This window comes from Diceros bicornis, chromosome 1 (assembly GCF_020826845.1).
Source record: "Diceros bicornis minor isolate mBicDic1 chromosome 1, mDicBic1.mat.cur, whole genome shotgun sequence".
NCBI classification, from domain to species: Eukaryota; Metazoa; Chordata; class Mammalia; order Perissodactyla; family Rhinocerotidae; genus Diceros; species Diceros bicornis.
Window position 1 is genome coordinate 92,794,942 of NC_080740.1, and position 19,743 is coordinate 92,814,684.

The 19,743-nt window shown below is 61.5% G+C and overlaps 1 protein-coding gene across 6 annotated transcripts; it reads right to left on the reverse strand.

Annotated features, from left to right (window-relative positions):
* Window positions 1-213: 213 nt before the first annotated feature.
* On the reverse strand, window positions 214-12,597 carry MGAT4B (alpha-1,3-mannosyl-glycoprotein 4-beta-N-acetylglucosaminyltransferase B). 6 transcript variants are annotated; one of them, XM_058548032.1, is made up of 15 exons: window positions 12,502-12,597; window positions 4,486-4,671; window positions 4,262-4,402; window positions 4,053-4,186; window positions 3,607-3,653; window positions 3,191-3,304; window positions 2,920-2,995; window positions 2,688-2,802; window positions 2,179-2,309; window positions 1,901-2,008; window positions 1,597-1,790; window positions 1,150-1,228; window positions 982-1,069; window positions 784-896; window positions 214-682 (listed from the first exon to the last, which is right to left on the reverse strand). In XM_058548032.1, the coding sequence occupies exons 1-15, from the start codon at window positions 12,554-12,556 to the stop codon at window positions 659-661; spliced, it is 1,605 nt and encodes a 534-aa protein (XP_058404015.1). In that variant the 5' UTR covers window positions 12,557-12,597; the 3' UTR covers window positions 214-658. The 6 variants fall into 6 exon arrangements, with proteins under 6 accessions (XP_058404015.1, XP_058404004.1, XP_058403996.1 ...); XM_058548021.1 differs by lacking the exon at window positions 12,502-12,597 and adding an exon at window positions 9,640-9,948 and having other exon boundaries at window positions 982-1,060; XM_058548013.1 differs by lacking the exon at window positions 12,502-12,597 and adding an exon at window positions 9,640-9,947.
* Window positions 12,598-19,743: the final 7,146 nt, after the last annotated feature.

The following is a 19,743-nucleotide window of genomic DNA, read 5'->3' on the forward strand; positions in this document are numbered from 1 at the left end:
CAGCTTTGGGCACCTGGCCCCGGGCTCGCGCCCGCTCCACCGCGAGTTACTGACCAACAGGGCGGCCCAGACCGTCCCAGGAAATGGGGGTGACGTGTGAAACTGCGCAGAGGGCAAGTCCCCCTCCGTGGCAGGCGTGGCTGCGGGTGGCGCTGGGGGCGCCGGGTCTCCCCCCACCAGCCGGAGCTCGGGGTTCTCCCTCGGAGGCGTGCACTTCATTAACCCTTTATTACAAGTCACGCTCTTATAGAAGTATAGGTGGACTTACGTGAAAAAATCAAATGTATCCAAGAATAAAAAACACAGCACAGAAAGTAGTATATGCATTCCAGTGTTCGCGCCGGAGACAGCTGGCACCCAGGAAGAAGCTCTTCTCCACCGGCCTGGCTCCAGGCCTCAAGTGCGAACTGCTCCAGGCCTCAAGGGCCGGCCTCAGGCACAGTGTGGGGGCTGCCTACCTACTCCTGTGGCCCGGCGCAGGGCAGCACCAGCTCCTGGGGCCTCTAGGCCAGCAGAGACCCCAGGCCGCCAGCGGTCACCAGGCAGGACCCCTCAGGCTGGGGTGGCGGCGCCTGGACTGGCCCTCCAGGGGCAGCAGCCAGACATCCCAGGTCTCTTGGGCTTCAGGGCCAGTGAAGTGCAGCCAGGAGCCCTTGGCTTAGTCAGCCTTTTTCAGGAAGATCTAGAGGAGCAGGGCTCAGGGTTAGTGGGGCCTCGGAGCCAGCCCTGGTCTAGCCACTCCCAACAGCTCCCGGCGCCCCGCCCTGCCCTGCCGCACCGCACCTCACTCAGAATGACCCACACCGGAGAGTCTGTCTGGATGGAGAGGCGCAGTGCTTCCAGGGGGCCGAAGGCAGGGTCCACCTCGCCCTCTGCCACACCCTTGTAGAAGGAGCCTGGGGGAGGGCAGCGCTGAGAGGCTGTCCCAAGGCCCCTGTCCCCCAGCCTCTCCCGCACCTCTGCCTACCTGACCCCACTCACCAATCTGGAGGTAGCCGTCAGGGCTCCGGGGGTACCGGAGGGTGGCTGAGCGGCCCTCCTGTAGGGCCTCCTTGTCCGACTGAGGATTCTGGGGGCAAAATCAAGGGGCTGAAGTCAGGGGCTGGGGGAGGGCAGGCCTCAGTGCACACCCACACCTTTCACACTCACATCAAAGGGCAGCACCTCCACAGACGTGTTGAAGAGCTTGTCCTCCGGGTGCTCAATGTTCCCACTTCGGAAGAAGAACCTGCAGCCAGACAGGCCTGTGAGCTGCTGCAGGGGTGGGGCCGCCCAGCAGGGAAAAGGCCAGGCCTGGGCCAGGGGAGCAGTATTTGGGCCCTAGGGCAGGCTGCACCAGGCAACCAGGGCCTTATTCATAGGGACGATGGTGATGGGCAATGTCACTGAGCTCCTGTGGGCACTGCCTGACTTAGTCTTTACAAGGTAGCTACCATTATGAGCCCCACTTTTCAGACAAGGAAACCGAGGCATGGTGAGGTTAAGTAATTTGTTGGGGGTCACAGAGGGACATATGCAGGTCCAGAAATTTATGGTGAGGGCTATACCCTGGTAGCCACCCTCCTCCAAGGTGGACCTGTGGGTGCTGGCACTGACCGCTCAAGACGCAGTGGCTGAAAGAAGCGGAAGCGGATGAAGTCCCCTGCCGCAGGCGTGAAGGCCCAGAAGAAATCCTCGCGCAAGTAGGCCTTCTCCAGGGTGAAGTGCTGATATGTCTTGAGGCTCGTGCTCACTTCAGCCGGTGGGTTAACGTGCTCCTTCTGCAGTGCCTGCTTCCCAAAGTCCTTGTCCTGCAACCACCGGTGCTAGAGGGGGCCCGGACTTGCCCTGCCACTCCCTTGCCCCGCCCTCAGCCCAGCTCTGCATGTCCTGGGCCAGGCTCAAGTGGGGAACAGCTCACCTTCAGTTTCTGGATCTTGCCTGCCAGCGAGGAGTGCGTGCCCACGTGTTGGAAGAGGGATGGCTTGAAGCGGATCCGCAGGTTGGCCTTCTGCCGGTCACAGTGCTTCTACGGAGGGAGGGTGACACTCTAGGGCGCTCAGCTCAGTCCCACCTCCCAGGCCAGGGCCTCCCGCAGCCAGCAGCAGTTTCTTTGCATCCGGCGTGTGGAGGCTGACAGTCCACGCTGGAGGCTGCACACCCCACCGCCCCACCCGCCTCTGTATAGACCCTGCTCACCGCATCCTTCTCTGGGTTGCAGACTTTCACCCACAGAATATGGTCCAAAAGCCAGTCAATGGGCTTGTCTCGGTAGAACATGAGAATGAACTCCACAATCAGGCTCAGATCCAGTGACTTGAACATCTTCCCTGGAGGTGGGAGTGGGGGGAACGGGGCACTGAGTGGGCAGCTTTGCCCTGTTCTACTTCCTCTTAATCCCTGTGGGGGGGGGAGGGTCTCACAGCAAACCGTGTGGGCTGGCTGCAGGGAGGGGTGGGTACAAGGAGGCAGATGGGAATGGTGAGCCCAATATCCCCGATGCAGAGAGTGGGCGGGAGCAGGCCAGGAGGGGCCGCAGCCAGCACTCCAGGCAGGGCCCGATCTGGGCGAAGGCTCACAGCATGACACTGCATGGTACTGGGGATGGGGAGCAGGTTACAGCGGGCTGAGAGGTGATGACAGAGAGGTGATGACGGGCAGGCCTGGGGCTCTGGTCAGGTCAGTGGGGTGGGATGGGGGTGGCACACCGATGAAGCCCAGCTGGGAGAACTCCAGGATCATCCAGTCGTCTGAGGGCTGCTGCAGTGCGAAGTTCTTCATGGTGCTCAGGTAGTTGGGCTTGGCCACAATGTCATCCTCCAGCTGCACAGCGGGGGGTAGAAGGGGGCCGGACTGAGAATGGCAGAGGGGCAGGCAGGGCTCCCCACCCAGGCCCAGCCAGGGTCGGGGGTGGGGGCAGAGCAGGGTCTCAGAGCTGACCTGCACGTAGTAGATGCCTTTGGACTGCGCGTACATCATGAGGAAGCAGTAATCGAGGTTCTGTTTGGTCCTCCACCTGTGGGCCGGGTGGTGCCTCAGGAGCTCAGAACCCTCCACCTCCAGGGTGGCTACCACCCTCCCCCCAGGCGGAGGTCCTCCAGTGGAGAAACAGAGGCACTGAAGGGAAGTGCCCGGGGCTCAGACACCAACAGCCTAGGTTCTCAGCACAGGTGGGTGGGCTGCTGAGAGGACAGGCAGAGGGTGCTAGTACCTGACTCTCTCCTTGGGGTCCCCAAAGGACTCTCGGAGGCGGGAGAAGTCAGGATAGAAGTGGGGGGAAGGGGAGATGACCTCCAGGAGCCCGGAATGGATCTCCGTGGGGAACCTAGGGGACAGGAAGGCCCAGTGGGTGTGCAACCTCCAGGGACTGGAGTGGGGGCAGAGTTGAGCTAGCCAGATCCAGTCCCTTTCCTAAGGCCCACTAGGCAGACATCCCCCCACACCACACCCATCCTACCGAGGCAGTGAGGCTCCAGAGGGGCTGGGCCACCTCTACATCTCCACCGCCTTTCAGCCAAGAGGGGAAGCACCCTCTCCCACAGAGGGAAGGGGGAGGCAGGTACCTGCCCACCCAAGAGCCCATCAATGGTCCTCCCTCCACCAGCTCTGCAGGCTGCCAGTACTCACAAGGCCTTAATGTTCTCTGTCACCACCGAGGTGTACTGTGGGTCAGTCTGTGGGGAGACCAAGTGCCCTCCCTAAGCTGGGCTGCCACCACAAATGACCTGGAAGAAGGGGCTGAGGGAAGGGTGCAGGCTGCGGATGGCACCACACACAGAGGGAGTGAGCCCCCATCCTGAGGGCCAAGTAAGGCTGGGCCTGGGGGCCACAGGTGCCTCCGAAAAAGCCCTCTGGGGTACCTCGGTCCATGGGGGGGGGTGGCGAACTAGGTAACTGGCATCTCCAAGAGGGGGCACTAAAATGTTTCTCGTTAACATTATCTTGATAAATTTGTGAATCAAACTGACAGCTGAACTTCTGGTAGCTTTTTCTGAACGTTGCTGTTTTCATTTCTCCTTGTTATTTTGTGCGCGTGTCCTCCTCTGAATGTCCCCCGACCCCAGCCCACTCGCCTCGGCGATCAGCACCACGATGACCGCGTCCTCCTTCTCCTGCCGGCTCAGCTCCGAGACGAGCGAGTGCAGCGTGTCCGTCAGGTAGGAGTGCACCTCGCGCCGCACGCTGGGGATGCCCATCACCACCGACACTGCAGGGTGCGAGGGTCAGCACGGCGGGGTGCCTGACGGCCCGGCCCGTCTCTGCCCCTCCCGCCTGCCCCTACCTCCAGTGCGGCCCTGGCCCACGCGCACGGCCGGCTGCAGGCTGCCCTCCTTGGCCAGCAGGTGCGGCAGGTGGTGGAAGACGGTGGGCAGGTGCAGAGCGTGCTTGTGCGACATGTTCCAAGGCTTCAGTCGTGGGTCCTCTGGTGGGTCGGGAAGGGACGGGTCAGATGGCTGGCCTTCGGTCAGCCCCACCTCCCCCGCCGCCTCCTGCTCCGCCGCTCACCCGTCAGGCGGCCCCAGGTGCGATTGCCGTCACCGTCTCTCAGCGCCTGCCTCTCCGACACGGCCCTCTTGATCTCGTCCAGCACCAGGTTGAGCTCCTTGGAGCGCTTGAGGCTCTCCTGCTCAGCCGCATGCAGCCGGTCGCGCAGCGCCAGGAACTCCCGCTGGTACACGTCCACCACATCGCCTGTGGGTGGTGTGCACGCTGTCACCAGGGGGCAGCCTGGAGCTGACCCACTGCCCCTTGAGTGTGCCAGCCAATCTGTGCTATAGCCCACCTGCATCAGTTCTGAGGGTACAGACGGGACACTCTGAGGTCACACTCACGCTCACACTTGGGGGAGAAAAGCCTCCACCGGGGAGATTAGCCCTCTCCCCGATATGTCCTCCTTTGAGGAGGTGTCTGAAGTGGGAGGACTGCAGGATCACTTTCAGCCCCAGGTGGGACAATCCCAAGCAGGGGCTGGAGCAGCCTTAGACTGGATTCTCTCCATCGGGCGGCTCCCAGAGCCCCTCTGGCTTCTTCTCACACCATCTGCTCCTTCCAGGAGACGGGACACCCAAGGTCCCATCCAGGGACCAAGGACCCAGCCCTTCCTCAAGGGGCTTCTTAGGCCCCCAGCCTTCCCCTCTCCCTCCTCTCAGCCTCTGCACTTTGCTCCCCAGCCCCCTTCACAGAGGAGACCACAGGCAGCCCCACCCCCAAGGCCCTCTGGGGACAGACAACCTCCCTGGACTCCTTCTCCCTCCTCCAAGTAGGGCTGAGCCTCAGGGACCATCCATCACTGTCGTCAGGATCAGGCCTTGGTTGCTCATTCCGCACTGGGCACCAGCCCTGGATTCTGTCAGTCTCACACCCGAGGGGGCTGCTGCAGTTACAGCACCCAGAGCTCAGACGAGAAAATGAAGTTGAGAAACTAGCCCAGGATCACTCCCGAGTCCGTGGGCAGAGAGGGGACACGAGCTCTGAATGCCCTGAGGCCTGCTTCTCTGGAGACCCCGTGTTGGGCCTGGGCTACTTAAAAGGGTCTGCACGCCATCCTGGGGGACCTGTGTCAGAACCTTCAGCTGGCCCCCGCTGGGGCATTAGGGGTGCAGATAGGCCAGGAGAGCACAGAGGTGGGACTGCCTGACGGTGGAGAGGAATCCCCGGGGCACAAGTGTCTGGCTCCATTGGTCTGGCAGGGCCCAGCAAGCAAGAATGTCACAAAGGCCACCCTGCCTGCAGCTGGGGCCGGCAGGTCCCGCCTAGGGCACGCTCAGCACCTTCTCTGATCTCTCTGCCCTCTCTATCTGCCATCACACACAACTCCTCTGCCTCATCGTCCGGCTATGCCTTCACGCATGCTGCTGCTTCTGCCTAGGACTCCCTTCTCTTCTGGGCCGAAGGAAAAACCATGTAGCCTTCAAGGCCTGGTTTCAAAGTCTCCCAGTCTAGGACGCCTTCCAGAAGTCCTCTCCCACTCCAGGCAGCACTTCTGTTCCTTGATCCCTGGCGGGGTCACAGCCCTCAGCATGCCCTGTGCACCAAAGGTCACAACCAAGGCAAAGTTTGGTTACCTCAGGACATACCCCCTTCTGCAGCTGGGGGGGCAGAGGTCTCCGTGCTAAGTCCGGGGAAAGGGAAGACCCTCGGAGGAGGAGGGAGAGGGAGAGGGTGCCGGCCGTATCCTCCCTGAGGCATTCTAAACCCAGCTTGTGCTAGCCTCCCTCCCACACCCCGCCCCCTGGGGCTAAGGGCCAAGGCCACTCCCGGCTTCTGAGCTTGGGGACAGCCCTGTGGGGGAGGGAGAGAGAGTCAGATTACCGGATCCGGATGCGTGAGGCTCTGCACAGGGTTCAGAGGCCAGGTTACCCTGGAAACCCGACCCCTTGAACGGGAGCTGGCCACCCCCAACACGCACCTGCCTACCCCACCGCCAGTGACAGGGAGGGGGACTGGAGGTGCTGAAGCCCAGCAGCAGGGAGTTCAGAGCCGCCTAGACACTGCAGGTGGCCTCCCTCCTGCCTGGCTGAGACCCCACGCACCTGCCTATTGGTCCCCAATGCCCACCCCAGTGAGGTGGAGCCACTGAATCCTGCAGGGGCAGCCCTTGTGCCCCTAGCCACGCCTAAGGCAGCCCCCTGCGGTAGGGCCCTCTGTGAAGCGGGGGGTGAGAAGGCCTCACGCCCACCCCACTGCTGCCCCTATTCTCCCTCACTGGCCTCCTCGGACCTTTAGGTAGGCCACGCTCTGTCCAGCCTTAGCCTGCCCCAGGTGGGGCAGTGCTGGGCACTGCTGCCTGAATCACCCTGCTCTCTACCCTGGCCTCCCCTCCCAGGGCTTCCTGGGCCTGGCTCCTGCCCACACCCACCGTTCTGTCATTTCCCTGAACACTGCAGGCCCTGTCCCTCAGCAGCCTGCCCTGTTCCCGCCCTGCCTGCAAGCTCCCACACCTAACCCTCACCCCTGGCTTCTCCGGTCAGGGGTCCACTCTGTCCTTGACGAGACTCAAGTTCTGTGACTGCACCCCCATGGGCTGAGCCTCAGGCCAGGCCTCTGCCAGGCCATCCTGGCACTCCACAACCTTCATGGGCTGGGTGACTGGACTCAAGTGGTGAGTGGGCTAGGAAGGCAGCTCAAACGATGGGAGGGGCAGAGGCCTGGGGTGCCCCTGGCCTCTGGGGGGCAGGGCAGAAGTTTCTGAGAGCTAGAGCTGAGGGGCACTTGGCTTCTCCTTCCATCCACACCCTCGCACCCCAGGGTGGTGGTGGGGTGGGGGGTGAGGGCCTGGCCCCAGGTGCAGCTGGCCCCAGGGAAGGACTGTGGCTGTGGCCAGAGTATTGGAGACTGTTAAGCTACAGGTGGGGCTGGGGCGTGGCGAGGAAGCAGGTATCTACCGCCTCTCCCAGACTTGCACCCACCATCCCAGTGGTCAAGGAGGGTGTCCATCGTTGCTGAAGTCTGGGCTGCTTGGGGGGTAAGCCCGGCCCAGGACTGAGGAGAGGGAACAGCTTGGACACTGGAGAGGGTCACGTGGCCAAGGCCAGTCCCCTGGAGGGTGTGCTCTCCTCCCTGGGGATGGGCCTTCAGCAGGTGCTCGGCTGAGGGCTCGTCTGCAAGCTAGCAGAGCTGCTGCACAAATTTGGTCAAAGATGGACCCAAACCCGTATCCAGGCTCTGTCTTGCCAGGGCGTGTGTGTCCTTCCTGGCCCTTGGCTTCCAGGATGCTACCTGCTTCTGCTGCCTCCTTCCTCTCTGGCTTCCTGCCCACCCTTCCCTACAGATCTGGGTTTCTCTGCCCTTCTTCTAAGTATCTGTGCCTGGGCCAGCCATATGCTGAGCTCCCCCCACGCTGCAAACTGGAAACCAAGGGCCAGTATGGCATCTCCATAGGCTTAATTCAATTGTCTACATCTAACAATGAGAAGGTTCAGAGAGAGCCCAGATTCAAGATTCTCTTGAGGCCTCCAAAGACCTGGTCCTCCTGTGCCCCCCAAAACAGTGACACCCCCTCACCTCACCGGCTCCTGGGCTTCTGTGCCCCAGGGACAAGGACCCCTGCATCCAAGCCCCACACTTCTTTGGCTGGGGGTGCTCTCGTTGTCACCAGAGCCTTGAAGTGCCAGCCTCCTGGATGCTCCCCTCAGGGAGAGTGAGCCCTAATGGAGCCACTGGGATCCCCCTCACTCCACTGCTCTGGGACACTGGCTCCCTGTGGCCAGCCAGGCCCCCAGAGATGGTGTCCTAGTGGAGGCCCTGCGTTTCAGCTGCTGACATCAGGCTGAGGACATGGGGCTGCTGCAGGAGGCACACAGGAACTGCAGCCTGGCCAAAGACATGGCGCCAGGGCTCGTCATTTCACCCACAATGGGACAAATGTGCTCCAGCCTGACGGATATGGTCCCACCTTGGTCTCCATGCCAGTCTGCTTACGTAGCCACTCTCCATAAGGGTCCAAAATGCCATGCCCCAGGTGACATACTCCACCTACAGAAAACTCTGCTCCAGCCATGCTCTCCCTCCAGGTGGCACACCTCACGTACAGAGCTGTAGAGAACTCTGCCCCAGCCATGCCCTCCCTGTGCCCCAAGGGCAGCCCAGGCCTCCACCCAAACAGGAGGACTGCAGTGGGCTGGGCTGGGCAGGCAGGAGCCAGGAGGGGACCTGGAGGATCAGGAAGGCTCCAGCTCCTTCCCCTGCTTCACTGCGCTGTTGGGAAACAGGAAGCAGAAGGTGAGAGTGATGAGAGGGTTAGCAGGCCGCAGCCTGATCCTGCTGAGGCCTCCCACAGGAAGGCCAAGAGGCAGTAAGGAAGGAAGCAGCTCTCCCAGCACCTCCTGCGCTGCAGGCTGAGTGGACAAGGGCCTGCGCCCGCCTCCTGAGCCCTGGGCCAAGGCCCCCCACAAGCCCCAGCCACCTCAACCAACGCCCAGTGACTCCAGCCAGTGCTGCCCCTGCCCCAAGTCTGCTGGCCACACTCCGAAGGCCATTGAGGGTACTGGCCAGACTGACCAAACTTCAAGTGGGGGGCGGTGGCCCAATGAGGTCACACAAAATAAGTTAATGGTGGCCGGGCTGGGCTGGCTGCTCATGAAGCCCTCCACACACTCCCCAGGCCAGCAGCCACAGCAAGGCTTCCCCAGCACCCAGGTCTCTGCGGAGGAGGGCTGCCGAGCCCCCCGGGAGCAGGACCTGCAGTGCTGGATGGATGCGCGGACTTCTGGCTGCGCCCTCACACCTGTCTCAGAAACACCGCCTGCTCACGCCCAGGTGCCTGGAGCTGCTACCTTGGGGACCACCTAGTCACAGCCACCTCTGTGACCTTGCGTCTCTATCCGTCTGAGAACTCCGAGGTCCCCAGCTGGCCAGTGGGAGCAACCACCCTAACATCGGCATAACTGTACTCAGAGGCCGGGCCGAGCGCCGCACGGGAACCCACCAACCGCTCGGCGGGGCGGCCCAGTCCAGGCCGGAGGAGAATTTCGTGATTCCGGCAGCAAACAAGTGGGGGCGAGGATGGGAGGGGCGTCCTCCCGCGCCGCCCGGGCGGGGAAGGGGCGCTCGCGTCGGCTTCCGGCCGCCTCCCGCGGCCACTGCCCGGAGCCCGCGCGGGCCCGGAGCCCAGGTGCGCCCAGGTGCGGGCGCGGGGCGCGCGGCGGGGGAGGGGCTCACCTTTCTGGCCGCCGAGCGCCGCGTACCAGGAGAGCGAGAGGAAGGCGCACAGGCAGAAGAGCAGCAGCGTCAGGAAGGGGCCGTTGCGGAGCCTCATCTCCTCGGGTCCGCGGGGGGCGCCGGCGGGGCCGAGGCTGCATGGCCCGGGGCGCCGGGGCCGGGGCGCGGGGGCCAGAGGGCGGCGGGGGCCCCGGCCCCGGGGCGGGGAGGAGCTGGGGGCCCGGGCCGGGCACCGCGCGGACGGCTCCTGCGGGGCGCGGGCGGCGTCGGCGCCGGGCCGGGCCGAGCCGGGCTGGGCTGGGCTGGGCGGCGAGAGCCGCGGCCCGGCCTGAATCCGGGGCCGCCGCGGAGTCGGCCGCGCAGGGCGGGGCGGCCTGGATTTAAAGGGGCCGCATCACCCGCCGCCGCCACCGGCACCGCGAGGGGCGGAGTGGGCGACCCGCGCCCGGGATCTCGCCCTCCCGTCTGGGGATAGCGGCCCCGCGTGCGCTGGCGCGTTCCGAGCTTTGGGCAACCCGGGCTCCCGCCTCAGGTAGGTCGAGGCTGGAGCCTTCGTGAGTGCGGGTCGGCTGCGGTGGAGGCGGCACGCCGGGACCTCACAACCCCTTCTCGGTAACATCTCCATTATGAACCCTCCCCCAGATCCATACATCACAGGCATCCCAGACCCATTTACTCGGGATCCTCAGGCCTCTCCCCCTGGTCTGAGGGGTCTGGGTGGGGGCAGGGGAAAGGTATAGCTGGAGCTGGTCTTGCCTCCAGCTGGGAGGCTCAGCGGAGTGGCCGCTGCCTGCACCGACGCCCACGGGCTCTTCCCCTCCCGTAATCTCTTTCTAGTCTGCCGGATAAAGGGTGCTGGGGACGGGCAGTCAAAATAGGGATAATGGGCCGTTTTCAGGAGTAAGAGAGCCGATGCATGTGGGTGCTGGACACTCAGCGGGGCTGGCCTCCCGGTGCCAGGCGCAGGTGGGCAGGAGGCAGGCGAAACCACAGAGTGATGGGGACTGCGACCCCTAACGGTCCAGCGTCGCCTCCTCCTTCACCGCAGGGCGCTTACACCTTCTTTCTGTCCTAATTGCAGGCTTTCCCCAGCCCACTGTGGAACCGGGAAGGGCACAGACAGTAAAGGGACTGTCCTGCGCAGGAACTGGGGGGAGCGCCCTTGCCACTTCCCTGCTTGGGCCTGGGCACCATTCCTGAGTCCTGGTTCCCAGCATTGGCTGCAAGGACATCAGGAGGCTCACTCTTGGGGGTGGGTTCAGACTGGGAGACGTTAGTTAGAGATCTATCCTCCTCTTCCAGCCCAGGCCTGCACCTGGGGCGGGATGCCCCAGGGTCTGGGCATGCGCCTCTGCAGAGGTGTTGATGCCAGGAGCAGGTGAGGCCAGGCTAGTGATGAAGCTTCGGATTTCCTGCAGGCCTGATTCCAATGCTGACACAGCAGCGCTGCTCTCCTTACTTGCTAATGAACTTGGTGAACTGAGACTGGGCCTTGTTGGAGCCTTCTGGGGGAAACTGTCTTGTTCTGTGTTCCTATATTTTCACAGGCATCTTCTATTTGTGGCAAAGGATAATGGTTTTTCATTTGGACTGTGATATAAAGGGTTTAAATTTTTTTCTAAATGTGTATTTAAGTTTCAAAATGAGTTGATTTAAGGAAAATTGTTAAAACAGTAAAAATTGAGATGGCCCGTCAGTGATTAAAGCTTGGGAAGCTTATCTGAGTCTCCTCCCCCTCCACACTCTGGCTTTGGAGAGGAGGAACAGGGATGAGGGAGGCCCAGGAGGAGGGTGGGATTCTGCTCTAATGCCTGGGGAGTACAGGGCCTCTGTCAGAAATGGGACTGCCTAGCACCAGGGCCGGGGAGAAGAACGGTGATTGATTTTGGGAAGTGTGAGGTCTGGAGGGATGGAGAGTGGGCGAGGGGCTAGGTGAGTAGGCTGGAGGGGGCCATACCCCAAAACTGATGGCTGGGGTTGGGCAGCCATAGGGGTCTGGGTGGTGGAGACTGAGGGCAGTCCTTCCAGATTCCCCCAGCCAGTCTGCCTTTCCATGCCTCCTCACCTCTGCCCCATCAGAATCCCAGGAGGGGGTCCTGTGGGCCATGTCAGGGACACACACCCATGACTTGTCTGATAATGGGTCAGCACCAGGCCTGACTGCCCTGCCAGGGTTGTCACTGGTGACAAGAGACATCCTGAAGGAAAGCCAGGGTGCTCCCACAAGAAGGGGGCTGGAAGTGGGGTGGTCATGGAAAGAGAGCAGAAGCCTAAGGGGGTGAAGTCACCAAGGGTTTACAGAAGTGACATCATAGTGAGGGAAGGCCCACTTGATTCATTAGTTCCTTGATTCATTAGTTCCTGCATGCATTCATTCATTCATTCTGCCCACTGTTGCCGAGAGCCTCTCTGGGCCTGGGCCCTGCTGTCCCAGTGCTGGGAGGCCTTTAGCCTGACCCTCACTCTAGCCTCTGCACTCCCAACTTTCCCCTCGGAAACAGGAGCAGCAGTTGCCTCGCTCCTGGGCTCCTGGCCAGTGTCCACTGCTCCGGTGCCTTTGCAGTAATCAATTCCTCAGGGCCTGCCTGCAGCTCAGACTCCCTCCAGGCACTTCCAGGCAGGTGAGCTCTGCCTGTCACCCTGCGGCCCAGGGTGGGGCACCCCCTCACCTAAGGGTTCAGCTTTTCATGCCTGGGGACAGCAACTCCACCCCCCACCCAGGAGAGGATGGAGCCAAGTGGGCCCAGAAAAGTCTTACTTTCCCTCCAGACCCCAGGCTGGGGCCCCTACTCCTTTGTTCTTGCTTCCCACAGAGTGAAAATGCCCTTCTGTGTTGGGATTACATGCCAGCCCTCAGCTCACTTTGCCTTCCTGGAGATTTTCTGGGACAGTCCTTGGAGGTGGCCAGTCCTTCCATCCTTCTTCACAGGGCTTCTTAACCTGTGGGCCAGGGATCCAGAATTGGGCAGGTCCAGCTGAGATGAGGAAAAAAAAAAATCCATCTTTATTTTCACTAACCTCTTAACCTCTATCGGAAAGTTGGTATTTCCTTCAATTATGAATGGAGGCAGCAAAGTCCAGGAGAATGAGCAGTGTTACCGCACAAAAATGGGGTTCTCCTACCTGATGTGTATAAACAAGCCAATTAATTACAGCATCGGCTTTTGGGAGAAGAATTCAGCTCTATTCTGCGAGATCGACCTGGAGAGAGACAGGGGTGCGTGCCCTCAGGTCTGTCTCCCTGATTCAGGATTTGGGGTGAAATTTAAGAGGTTAGGGAGAACAGCCTGGCGCACAGAAATGCTGGCAGGACAGGTTTTGATTGGTGGGCTTCAAGCATTTATGGTAAGGTTCTAAACATTTATGATGAGGTGGGGAAGGAATTTAAACACCAGATCTTCCTGAATGACAGACCCCTCGTTTCTGATGAGAGTCCGACTTTGAAGTTCCGGTCGTGTTTCGGTCATGCCCCGGTCCTTTGGTTCCGTGGGGAGGAGAATCTTTGGTTCCACAGTCATTTCAAGTCAAGATTTCTTCTTCTGTGCATGCCCTGGGTAATGTGACTGCAAATTTTCTGAAAGACAATTTCTTCATTACTCTTGATAAGATGGGGTCAGTTGAACTGGTCCTGGAGGGCCCAAGGTGACAGTAGTGCTTGTGACTGCCACACACAAATCACAGAGCTTTTCACTCACTATAGGTGTTGCAGACACTTCAATAATGGTTACACACAACTATTTCATGTTTCTGGTATTTATTAGTCCTGCCTCTTTATCTCATAAGTTAATGAGTTAATAAAGAATCACAGATATTTCTATATCACAAATGTGTGTTTTTATATTTTGATATTTGCATTTCAATATCAGTAGTCTTTTTGTAATGTGATATACTTTTATGCATTTCAAAACATGGTTCTAAGCACAGTTCCTTGGTCTTCTCCAGAGGCTGATGGTGACTCTGGCACAGTGAGAGTTTGGCAGGCCTGCCCTGAGCATCCCTCACCTCATCCCTCCACCGACCCTTTCCTGAGATGTCTCACTCCCTTATTCATTTATAACACATGTTCTGAGTGTCCATCATGGGCCAGACGTGCTTGAGTCACTAGAGACACAGACACACTGTGCGCTGACATCTACCTGGTCCCTGCCCTGCCAGAGTCCCGCCCATAGCCACTGTGCCCAGTGCTGGAAAGGTAAGGTTCGTGGGGCTCAGAAAGCTTATAATGGGGGAAACTACTGTGCCAAAGGACAGAGGGCCTCCCTGGGAAAGTGAAGGTAGCCATTTGACCCAGGGGAGAGGAGGAGTTGCTTCAGCAAATGCTCTGGTGGGCCAAGCATGTGTCATGTGCCTACAGCACCCTACCCCCAATGGTAGGGGAGAAATGGATCCCCAAAAGAAAATTTGCATCCAGAAAAGGGATGGAAATTGAGCAGGGCAATGTGACTGGCGAATGCATATAAAACCTGGGGGCGAGGGCTTTACCCCCTTCCCTCATCAGAACGCCTGTCTTGGGGACCCTCAGCCCCTGCTCCAAGACTGCAGAGCCTGAGGGTGGGGGAGTGTGGGTCCTTACCACCCAGTGGGGGCTGTGCCCTTCTCAGTAGCTGCCAGCTTCTCCCCACCTGATAAGCTTTTAACCAGGTCACAGTGGAGGCCACCTTGCCAACTGCGGCATGGTCTCCTGGAGGCCCAGGCCCTGCAGCGCTCTCAGACCCTCTCTTCTTGTTGCTGAAACCAAAGCGGGTTCCCCTCCTGGTGAGTTAAATCAGACTCTCCACCAGAAGTAGTTGTCTCACAAAGTAAGGTATATTTGCAAATAGGAGACCATGTGGAATCATTTCCGAAGTCATGGCTCCCTGAACAAAGGGTAGGAGGAGCTTTTATATCTGGTGGGAATGAATATTCAAAGAGGAGAGGCGGGTATTTGCTTTCGCAGGCTCAGTAGGAAAACATGTTTCCACATACACTGCAGCTTACCGTGATAAGGCCTAAACTCCTGCTGGAGAGATCTTAGCATTAAAAATAAGGCAAAGGTCATGGGCGTAGCTCTTGTGGTGAGGCCTGGTCTGGTTCAGGGCGGTTGGTGGTTGCACCTCCTTAACGCAATAAAAAGGGAAAAAAAACAATTTGGAAAAACAGTAAAATGCTTCCAAACCCACCCTTGGGCTTCTCTGGGCAATTTGTTGGTGACATTCTCTCCTCGGCTCAGGGCCTGCCACACGGTAACTCCGGGCGCCAGGCAAAGCGGGGTGCTGAGGAGCAGCCTCAGCCACTCCTGGTCACCCGCGCGAAGCCCCGGCGCCCCCTGCCCGCGGCCCCGCGGCGCCTTGGCTCCGGCCCGCCCTGCTAGGTCGCCTGGTGGCTCCCATGGCCGCGGCCCGGGAGGGGGCGCCCTGGACCATCCCGCGCCGTCCCCGCCCCGGAGCGTCCGGGTTACACGGCACGGGGATGCGCTACGGGCGACACTCGTACGATCCCCACGCGCCGCCGGGGCTCCCGCACGTGCCTGGCAAAGGGGACCCACAGCGCGCCAGCCGCAGAGGGCGCGGGGGGACGCGGAGCAGCAGGCCGGCCCCGAGGCCGAGGGGGAGAGGGCAGCGCGGGCGGGGGGAGGCGGTGAGTCCCCGGCACGGAGGCGGCGGCGGGTGCCAGAGCCCGGCGGTGGGGGCCGCGCACGAGACTCTGGAGCACGCGAAAGGGTTAGATCCGCAAAGCCAGACAACGTTTCCAGAAAGTTTTCGACGGCAGGGGGAGAGGAGGGACAGGGCCCTGAGCCTGACCCGCAGGGGCCGCTCTCTCCACCTGACCCCAGACTCCTACCCGCTCCGGAGAGCGCCAGCCCCCCGCCCTTCTCCCGCGCCTCCTCTTCTTCCTCTGCCTCGAGCCGTTGTCAGCCGGTCCCGCCTGGCGACTCCGCAGGTCTCCGGCCTCTGATCGGCCTGGGACGCCTAGGTGCACTCTTCTGGGGTGGCCGCGCGGTCTCCTCACAGCCCCCCTTCCCCACACCTCGTGGCTCCTTTCATCTTTCCAGAACCTTCCGCATTCGGGCTGGCCCTCTGCTTTGGGGACACTGCCCGGCCGGGGGTAGGTCTCCACGGAGGAAGGGAGAGGCCAGGGAGGGGCGGGGCCCTGAGATCCCAGTCCTGACCCTCGTCCGACCCGCACCCCCTTGAAGAACCACCTTAGGGGCCCGGAACCCCGGGGCCGAGCAGACCACTAACGACCAGCGGATCTGACGCGAAGAGCGAGGTGTGCCCTCCCTGTCGCTGCGGGGAAACCGAAGCCTTGACCGGAGGTCTCAGTCGGGCAAAGACCCCGCCCAGCGCCGGGAGCCCAAAGACACACGCTGGGGCCGAGGGGGGCTGGCTGGCCGATGCCTCTTGGGGTGGGGTGGGGCGGGTCCAGTCTCCTCCTAGGCGGCACCCCTCCAGGGACCCCCCCCCCCCGCCCTTGGCTACCGCCCCGGGCCGCACGTGCCTTCTGAGCGGGGCGCGCGCGGTTGGGGTCTCAGCCGGAGAGGTCCCTGGCGCCGCCCGTCGGGCTTAGGGTTTCCGCCGATCTTGGGCGCCGGGCTTCCTGATACGCAGACAAGGCCCCGCATTAGCCGGTCAGCCTCACCTTCCCCCATGCGGCGTAGGTGAGAGTCGTTTCCACTGCTCCACACGCTTGGCATGGCCCCCAGGCGGGCGCAGGCGTCTCGCCCCCGCATCTAGTGCGGGCAGCAAAGCCCAGAACGGCTGCTCCAGCCCTCCAGCAGCCGTGCAGGAGGGCCCAGTGCTCCCACGCCCCGAGAACTTGGCATTACCTAACTCTCCAGCTGTGTCTCTTCGTGGCTCTATTTCATTTCCCCGATGACCGAGGACTTGAACCCCTTTTCTTTGAGAACCCTGCCCCCCCCAAAGCCCCCCACACCTCTTGGCTAGGCTGTGGGCTTTTGCAGGAAGGGCTAAAACGAAGTGATGTCCAGTGCCTGGGGATTTTCCCCAGGGGGTGGTCAGGGAAGGCCCCCACTGAGGAGGTGCCATTTAGCGTGGGAGGTTGCCTCTCTAGACAGCAGGGAAAGGGTTTCACGCAGGGGGAGGAGCCAGGAGAAAATCACCAGGTGGAATGAGTGGGCCTGGTTAGGACCAAGTATGGGCTGTGTCCCTACGGAGTGAGAGAGGGGAATAAAGTGGCAGATGGGTCCTAGGGCAGTGTGGCCTGAAGGCCACCCCATCCACGACCCTGTTCCCCACGGAGAGACAAACGCATCCCTTGAGCCTAGTGCTGAGGTCAGGAGGGGCTTGATCCCTTGTGATCCTCAATCTTAACGGCGGCCAGGGGCAGCTCAGCCTGAGTCCTGCAGTGGCCTTGTCTCTGGCTGCCCCCAACACCCACCTCTAGGCTTGGCTCCACACGGCAAAGAAAATAAAGAGAACTTCAGAAAACTTTTGTCAAAGGATGGGATTATTTTTGGAAGGGAGGAGGGGGAACTGAGGAGGTAGTTACAACACACCAGACCAAATCAGATGACCTCTTGGCCCCCCTGCTCCCAGAGTCTCCCAGAAACTCGACTCAGGTCTTGTCTCTGCTCCCCACTCTTTCACCTCCACTGTAGGCTGTAGCCTCTTTCCTTCCTGACAGCACCCCTGAAGCTGACACCCCCAAAGGCAGACAAACAACAAGTAGCACACCTAGGGGCATCACTTGGGAGAGGCGACTCAAGTCATCCCACTCCAGCCCCATTTCAAAGATGAAGCAACTGAAACTGGTCATTTGCCCAAAGATGGCAGGGCTGGTTGGATAGTCGGTCTTTTTATTCAGGTGCCAAGCTTTCCCCAGCTGCAGAGTGTTCGTGCCATGTTCTGGAGGGTGGGGAGGGGGCCAGAAGGCACAGGAAGGGTTGGGGGAGCTCCCTGCAGCCCAGGGAGTGGAAGGACAGCAGATGTCAGAAGCAGGCCTGGGTTCATGGGGATAGGGTCTGATTGGCTCTGGCCTCCCCGCTGCCAGCTCCCTGCCATCCTAGCCTCTGCGGGCTCTTTTGGCTCCGGGGGTCCCACAGAGGCCCATGCAGCCACTCCTCACCCCTGTGCTTGGCTGGCTGGTAAGATGTCACTGAGATTGGTGGCATCGGGCCGGGGAATCCCCCCTGTAATGAGGCGGTCATGAGACGCTGACTCACTGCCGGCCAGACCACCTGACTACGCAGCGGCAGGCGGAAGGGGCCCTGCCAGGGGGTTCCCCGGCCCGGCCTTGTTTACCTCTCACCCGCCGTGGGGGAGGGCAGGGGCAGGGGCAGGGCAGGGCGAGGGCCTGCTCAGCCGCGGGGCATGCTGGGAAGGCCGGAGCTGGGCCTCCCCAGGGGCGGAGGTCTCTCGGCTGCTTGCCAGGGCTCTATTTCCTGCCACCCCCTTTCTTCCTGAGCTCTCCATCTTTCCCCGAAAACCCACCACGGCCCCAGATGGGGCCAAATGGCGAAGGGCAAGGCGTTCCTGCCCGCGGCCTCCGTCTCCGCTGCTTGTTAGGACGGGGCCTGCGACTTGGGCCCTTCCTGAAACCCGCCGCTCCTCAGAGCCACAGGGCTTGCCTTGGGCACCCCACCCCCTCACACCCGGATGCTGAAGCTCTGGGGGGCGGGAAGCCTGGCCCTAGGCCCATCCCGCTGGGGGCTGCGAGGCTCCCAGGCTGCTGAGTCACGGGCGTGGGCGCCTGTGGGCCGCTGCACCCGCTGCCTAGCACTGCCCCCTCTGTGGCTTTTGACCCTGTCTGCAGGGCAGTGGGCAGAGGGTCACTTTCCCAGGCTCACAGCGGGGGTGCAGGGAGGGGCCTGAGACGGGACCATCCTCTCTACAGGGCAGTTTGGGCAGGGGTGCCAAGGCCGGCTCTGGAGCCCTCTGGGAAGGACCAGCCACACCTATGAACAAGTCCTTGCTGTGCTCCCATGGGCGTGTCACCCTTGTACCTGACTAGCCAAATCCACTCAACTTTCTGTGGTCTTTGGGTTTCCCATCCCTTGAGGTTTTACCTGCTCTCACAAACCCCACCATGATGGAAAGGACATGACTTTGACTCAGCAGGTCTGAACTTCTACTCACAGGACCCCACCTGGGAGACCTCATAGGGTGACATACCCTTCCCACTCACCTCCTTTCCAGACCATCCCCCCCAACGACCCCCTTTCCCCAAGCCTTGCGAACAGGTCACTTTCATCACATAAAGCGGTGTTTCCTGGTTCCTAGCTGGGGAGCTGTTGGTTTGCCCCCTGGGCTGCCTGTGAGCCCAGTAGGCCTGAGACTCCACAGGTCCTTGGACATCGCCTGCTGAACTGAACCCAGGCGCCCAAAGGGAGTCTCTCCGGCTGCAGTGAACACTCTGACCACTGAGGCTCCGGGAAGCCTTAGCTGGTGGTCCAGCCCGGGTGGGGTGGGGGCACTCTGAGCTCTTCCAGCACCTCTCAACAGTGTGCTCTATTCAACTGGGAGCTCCTCTGGTGCTCAGGCCTGAATTGGGGGTATGTCCCTCCACCAGTAAGGGGCTGTGGCCAGGTTACCAGGCTAGGCCATCATGGAGGATGCTAGGGGTGGTGGAGTGGGCTGCCACCTGGGAAGCTGGTTGCTTTGAATGGATGGGGTCGGGGTTCTCAAGAGTTGCGGTCGGGACAGAACCTCGGGAGCCAGTTTATTCCGGCCGGCCCTGCCTGATGAGCACCTAGGAACCTTCTGGCTTCCGGCCTCTGTCGCCCCCCTCCCTCCTGCGCTGGGTATCCCCAGGCGGCCAGCGTTCTGCTCTGCTGAGTCATGGTCAGATCCAAGCCTGGGAGGGGTCTGGGGCGGGGACCCCAGCGGGTCCCTTGCCCCAGGTGCAGAGACCAGAGTCCAGACATCTGTCGGAGTCCTTGGGCCGGCCTTTCGGGGTCCCTGTTGTACTAGGGACTGTGACGACAGTGGTCACCAATGAGGCGGCGGGGACGGAGGGGGCGGCAGGCGCGGGGCCCCAGCAGGGCGGCTCGCGCGCGGCGGCCCGGGCGGGGGGGGCGGGGCCGGGAGCGCGCAGGCCCGGCTCCCAGGAGGCCGGGCGGGGCGGGGCTTCCCGCGCTCCCTACAAAAGCCGCGCCCGCGATAGCCG

Bases quoted from the DNA above. Each gene is read 5' to 3' on its own strand.
- MGAT4B (XM_058548013.1), bottom strand. From the start codon at position 9,736: ATGAGGCTCCGCAACGGCCCCTTCCTGACGCTGCTGCTCTTCTGCCTG. The intron at 4,187-4,261 runs GTAGGGGCAGGC...CGCACCCTGCAG, and splicing joins GGGCCAGGGCCGCACTGGAG to TGTCGGTGGTGATGGGCATC. The intron at 2,996-3,190 runs GTACTAGCACCC...CCCGGCCCACAG, and splicing joins GACCCCAAGGAGAGAGTCAG to GTGGAGGACCAAACAGAACC.